Consider the following 6,235-nt stretch of genomic DNA (forward strand, 5'->3'; position numbering starts at 1 on the left):
GGGAATTTACTATGTTTTCCTCAGAGCCAATTTTGAGGAAATCCATTTGTATAGCGTCTACACTTACTAGAATTTGTGCTACCCAAATTCCCCCTATTCATAGGATCGTTTCTAAGAAACCAATTATCCCTAAACACATGCCACGTCCTCATTCTTGACGATGCATTCCTTGAAGCCTCTGTCCCCATCTCCGGACCTTGTCACGCAGTAGGGTAGAAAGAGGACACGGCAAGGAAGGCTAGCATCACCCCCACTACTTATCCAGTGTGAACCTGCCACCATGTCCAGCAGTCAGAGCCAAGTTCTCAAGCCACTAACAGGCTGAGTTCTGGGGCCCGCCTATGCAATGAGGCCACTATTCGGGTTTGCATTGAGTTAAATCCGTCGATTGTGTCTGAGAGAGACGTACCCAAATCCCAGACTCGGCCAATCCTCCCCTTTTTAAAAATTAAATGTTTTTATTTTCGACTAATCTTAGATTTACATACAAGTTGTAAATACAGTTCCCATCTACCTTTCACCCAGTTCATCCCAATGTCGACACATGGTACCCTTGTCAAAACTAAGAAAGTAACGTTGCTCCATTACATCCTTCAGACTTCATTCAGATTTCCCCAGTATTCCCACTCATGTTCATTTTTTTGTTATTGTTCCAGGATCCAATCCAGGATGTCACATTGCGTCTAGTACAATCCCTTTTAATAACGCAAGCCCAATCCCTGGCGATCACACTGTTTATCCACTGTGCAGATCCCTCCCAGACACTTCCCAATCCATCCAGAGGGACGGGCTGGACCTCAAGGGACGGGACAGCTGTGCTCTTTTTCCATCTGCATTTCCATCTGCATTTTCTATGATGGTGGACACATGTCACTATATATTTGTCACAACCCATAAGACGTATCACGCCAAGAGCGAACCCTGATGTGAAATTGGAACCTTCTTTTTGCTAGCCACGTAACATCAACATCGCCTTGAGTTAAAGTGCTAACGTTTACCTAACCCGATATTGGCATTTAGAGCGTTGCTTCTTTTTGTTGTTATAAATATGGCTACGTGAATAATTAAATGCATAGCCTTTGTTCACATTTGAAACAGTTTCTTTGGAGGAGGTCTAGAAGTGAGATTGCCAGATTAGAGTATTAATGGTTGAAACCACTACCACGGTTGAAACTTCTACTGTGGTCCGTGTCCTTCCAGATATTTCTACCGTGGTCCGCGCGTCCTTTCGGAATTGGAATGTTATCTTTAAGGAAAGTATTTGAGGCCAAGCCAGTGGGGAGATCTGGGATCATTGGCCCTGTTCATGTGTCTCCAATCCTGTCATGTGGGCAACTAGCATCCATGCCTGTGTTTTGAAACCGGCAAGACATGGGGCTGGTTTTGTTCAAGAATGCAGCTACATGAGCATGTGACTGTCCCTCCACCTGAGACTGTTTTAAAATAATTTTGGCCAGCATTTTAAAGCAGGGGGATTTCTCATTAAAATCTGCATTTCTCTTTTCTCTTGAAACTTGGAGATACTGGCTCCCTCTGCCTGCGTCTGTAGTCACAGGGCAGGGCTGACTGACTTGTGGACAAGCAAGTTCTTAGCAACCACCATGCCCCCTCATTTCCTGAGTGTCGGAAGCGAGTGTCTATTTAGCATCAGGCTTGCGCTATTGATTTCCTTGCAGAGGGAAATACTTCTCTGGACCCATGTCTATCGAAATCAGGGGGGAGAATCAACAGAGAGAGTCAAGTAATTTTTCTAACTTCGCTTTTCTCATACTCAGCTCATCCTGTTTATCTAGCCAGCTCCTCATCACATTGCTCTCCTAAGCCCTGTTCACTCAGAAATTCTAGAGCTGCTACTGCCTCTTAATGCCCTTTTTCCCATTTTTTTTTAAATTAAAGTATAACTTACATGCAGTAAAATCCATTCTTTGTAGTGTATCATTGTGTGAATTTTGCCAAATATAGTCACATAGTCATTTCAAAATCCAGACACATTTGCACATATTCATAGCAGCACTATTCAGAAGAGCCAAACTCTGAAGCAGCCCAGTAGTCCATTGATGAATGAATGGATAAACAAACTGGTATAGCCATCAGTTTGGAATATTATGCAGCCTTAAAAAGGAAGGAACTTCTGTCACATGCTACAACATGGATGAACCTGGAGGACATCGTGCTAAATGAAATAAGCCAGACACAAAAGGACATAAAAATATGATTCCACTTATATGAGGTTCCTTGAGTCGTCAAATTCAGAGACAGAAAATAGCATGATGGTTGCCAGGGGCTGGGAGAGAAGGAATGGGGAGTTAGTGTCTTATGGATACAGAGTTTCAGTTTTGCAAGATAAAAACAGTTCTGGAGATGATGGACGGTGGTGATGGTTACATAACAGTGTGAATATACTCAAAACTACTGAACTGTACACTTAGAACTAGTTAAGATGGTAAATTTTATGTTATGTTTCTCTTACCACATTTTTAAAATCCAGACATGGTACAATTCATCACCTCAAACATTCTCCCGAGCCCAGCCCCTGGCAACCGTGAGCTGTTTTCTGTCCCTATAGTTTTGCCATATAAATGGAACCATACTGTGTGTAACCCTTTGATATTTCCTCTTTCACTCAGTACCATGACTTTGAGATTTTTTTCCCCTTGTTTTTCTTTCCCTTACGTGTGTCAATAAATTGTTCCTTTTTATTGCTGAGTAGTATTCCATGGTATGCGTGTATTTATCAGTTTATTTATCCTCTCCCCCGTGGGGGGACATTTGAGTTGTTTTCAGATTTGGGCAAATAAAAATAAAAGCCACTATAAACATTCACATCCATTCACGTCTTTGTTTCACTTGGATAAATACTGAGGAATGGGATCACTGGGTCGTAGGATGCGTGTGTGTTTAACATGAAGAGAAACTGCCACACTTCCTTTCAAAGTGGCTGCCCCCTGTTACCTTCCCACCAGCTGCGAATCAGAGTTCTAGATGCTCCACATCCTCGTCAGTGCTTGTTATTTTTATTTTTATTTATTTTTTTAAGCATACGGATGGGGTTTCTTTAAATGATAGATTCACAGGAAGTTGCAAAAAATAGTCCAAAGAGATCCTGTGTACCCTTCGCCCAGTTTTTCCCAGCGGTAGCATCTCGTCTTAACTATAGAACCATGTCACAACCAAGACGTTGCCACTTCTCCTGCAAACCCAGAGCGATCCTAGTGGATGTCTCTAAAAGTGCTGAGAAACCTGTCATTCCAGCACCAACTGAGCACCATCAGCCTGTTGGACTTCACCTCCCTGTGAACGGCGGGCTTGGCGGGCAGGGAGCTGGGTCAGCCCGCGAAGTCACTGTTTGCCTCCTGGCCTTTCTTGCAGAGCACGTTCATCAACAGACCTGCCCTGGGTATCCTGCCTCCAGAGAACTTTGTAGAGAAGCTGCGGGAGTCCCTGATCTCGGTGAGTCCGTGGGAACAATCCCCCCACTGTGCTGCTAGGACCCACCTCTGCCTTCCTGTCTTCCTGCCTTCCCGCCCCCGCCCTGCCGCCCCTGCAGGAAAGGCTGTTCTCATCTCTTGCAGGCGGCACCAGCTGGGGAAGAACAAGGCTGAGATCCATAACGATAAAGAATGGGGTGTTCCTACGTCACTCTTACTCTTTGTGCCGTTTCTTTCACGAAGAGTGTTTTTACTTGTCCTTTTGAAGACAGGAAGGGGTTCCTTGTGTGCAGGAAAAAGGGAACTCAGGAGAAATTAGTATTTGTCCCATGACAGGAGGCTTGCACATGTTATTCAACCCGCCCCCAACGTTTCCATTTCAGTTGTTACAATGATTAAAATCATTCAGAACCTCAACTTCCCACCTGCAAAATATGGATGTCTCAAGCGGTGGCAGTTGCATCAGGAGAGACAGACTGGGCTTTCCTTTGCCCTTTTTTCCTGTCCTCCCTCCAGCCTCGGGGCTTCTGGGCTCCTCCGCCACCCCTGGATGAGCCCGAGTCCACTCTCCCAGGCCAACTGCTTCTGGGACATCTCTGGTTCCCTCCCAGTCTCCCTCTGCCGCCCACAGCTCCCAAGGCCAGCTTGCAGCCCACAGAGGCACCACACCAGCTGAGGGAGGCAGACTCCAGATGAAACTGAGCCCACAGCTGTTCCTCTCCCTGCAGGTGGCTCCCAAAGGGATGTCCCAGCTCATAACCATGGCCTGCGGCTCCTGCTCCAATGAAAACGCCTTCAAGACCATCTTCATGTGGTACCGGGTGAGATTTGGGGCATGAACACACACACAGGCTCCCCAGCACCCAGCCACAGACTCACCCTTTGTCTCACTATTCATCCCAGCTGGCCAGAGTATTGGACATCAGTGACCATGCTTAAAACCCAGAGAGGGCCACTGCCCGGATGGGGCTTTCCAAACATCCTAGTGGGGTACGGTGCAGAGAGCCGAGGCTTTGGCACCAAACTTCCTCCGTATAATTACACTATTTTACCTGGACTAACACATACCATCTCAGCAGATCTCAGTGGTTGCTGCTAACAGAAAAGTAATGTACCCTGTGTATTCTATTTATTTCGTTAGAAGCACAATTAACAATCTCATGCTTTAGTACATAAGTGTAATGATCATGTCGCACGTACTCAGAGAGAGTGAGGAGGCTTTGACCAGAAATAAAATAACAGAGATTTGTTCAAGGGTCTTAAGGTTGACAATCCAGAAACACTACTAGGCAATACCCAGAGTGTCTGAAGGAGAAAGAAAAGTTTGGGACTTTCATGGTAATAAGTACATTCTTCAGAAAGGTCAGTTCTGCATTCTTAGCTCCTGGATTGGTCCAAGAAGGTAACTGTCAGGTGTCCGATGGTCTAGACAAGGGAACCTGTTCTTCTTGAGGTCATTCTGGAGGTTTGATGTGTATCCAGGCTCTGACACACAGCAGCCGCACTGATGTACGTCTAGGCATTGACAGGGGACTGGGAAGTTCAAAAGTTTAAGTTCCCAGACTCAGTTATAACAAGAATAACCATTTCCTCAAGCCTCAGCCCACTTAGAGTTGATAACTGAGCAGCTTGACCACAGCGACTCCATTTTATTTCTTCACTCTGTTCCTCAATCAACACCTGAGATCAGCTCTTGAGTGAGCATTCTCCAGTGGTCCGGGCTAACTGTGGGTTTGAGTGGAAGTAGAAGCCCCTCAGACCCCAGAACGTCTCTGAGATTTTGTTCTGTTTTGTTTCGTCAGAGCAAGGAAAGGGGTCAAACAGGTTTCTCCAAAGAGGAGCTGGAGACATGCATGGTCAACCAGGTAAGTGGAGCTGCCAAAAGCCCCCGCTCAGGCTGACGCGAGCTGGCAGACCCTGCCCCTCTCAGCGCAGGCTGCCATAACAGATACCATAGACTGGGGGCCGGAAGTCCAAGGTCAAGGTGCCAGCTGCTTTGGCTCCCTGGGGCAGGCTGTCTTCCTGGCTGCAGATGGCCACCTTCTCAGTGTGTCTGAGAGAGAGAGAGAGCAAGCAAGTTCTCTCGTGCTTCTTTTTGTGAAGACACTAATCCCATCGGGGGCCTCCCTCATGACCTTAGCCAACCCTGGTCACCTGCTTAAGGCCTTGTGTTCAGATACCATCACATGGAGGGTTAGTTAGGCTTCAATATACAAATCTGGGGGGACACAAACATTCGGTCCCCAACAAGAGGTCTCCAAGCATTCCGACTCCCTAGTCCCTTCCTGGGCATCAAGGCCGAGTGGGGCTCTTCAGCAGTTCTCCAGAACAACTGCCTGAATTGGACCCGTCTAAGGGAACCTTTAATGTATCTTCTAGAAAAATCCAAAAGGTCAACACAAACGTATGCACAAGGGTGTTCGCCCCATTGGTGTGCAGAGCAGCGACCAGACAGACTGGCGACCGTCCATACAGCCAGTAATAGGGAAAGAGGAATTAAGTGCAGGAGGAATTAAGGTGGCACCAAGGAGGCCACTGCTGGGGGACAGCGGTGGTGGGGACCCTAACGAAAACCAAGTGGGTAGATTACAAGCTCCGCAGCCAGCGTCCACCAGAGCAGGACGTTACAGTAGAAACTCCACTAACACGTTCATAATGGGATGCCTGTGGGTGGTGAGATTGTTTTATTTTGTTTTTTTCCTTTCGTGCTTCTTACTTTTTTTCATTGCTAACCCCACCTCTTGCTAGCAGTAGACCCATACCCTTCTCCGTATTCATACAAACCTACACGAACTTAAGCTTTTTTT

General features: G+C 46.6%; 1 protein-coding gene across 1 annotated transcript in view; it reads left to right on the top strand.

Moving 5' to 3' along the window:
• Nucleotides 1–6,235, top strand: part of ABAT (4-aminobutyrate aminotransferase) — an 80,319-nt gene that overhangs the window by 61,185 nt on the left and 12,899 nt on the right. The window contains exons 7-9 of the mRNA XM_011358414.2: nt 3,370–3,450; nt 4,157–4,249; nt 5,231–5,293. Coding sequence (XP_011356716.1) covers nt 3,370–3,450; nt 4,157–4,249; nt 5,231–5,293 — 237 coding nt within the window. The remainder of the gene's footprint in view (nt 1–3,369; nt 3,451–4,156; nt 4,250–5,230; nt 5,294–6,235) is intronic.

This window comes from Pteropus vampyrus, unplaced genomic scaffold (genome assembly GCF_000151845.1).
Source record: "Pteropus vampyrus isolate Shadow unplaced genomic scaffold, Pvam_2.0 Scaffold40, whole genome shotgun sequence".
Taxonomy (NCBI): domain Eukaryota; kingdom Metazoa; phylum Chordata; class Mammalia; order Chiroptera; family Pteropodidae; genus Pteropus; species Pteropus vampyrus.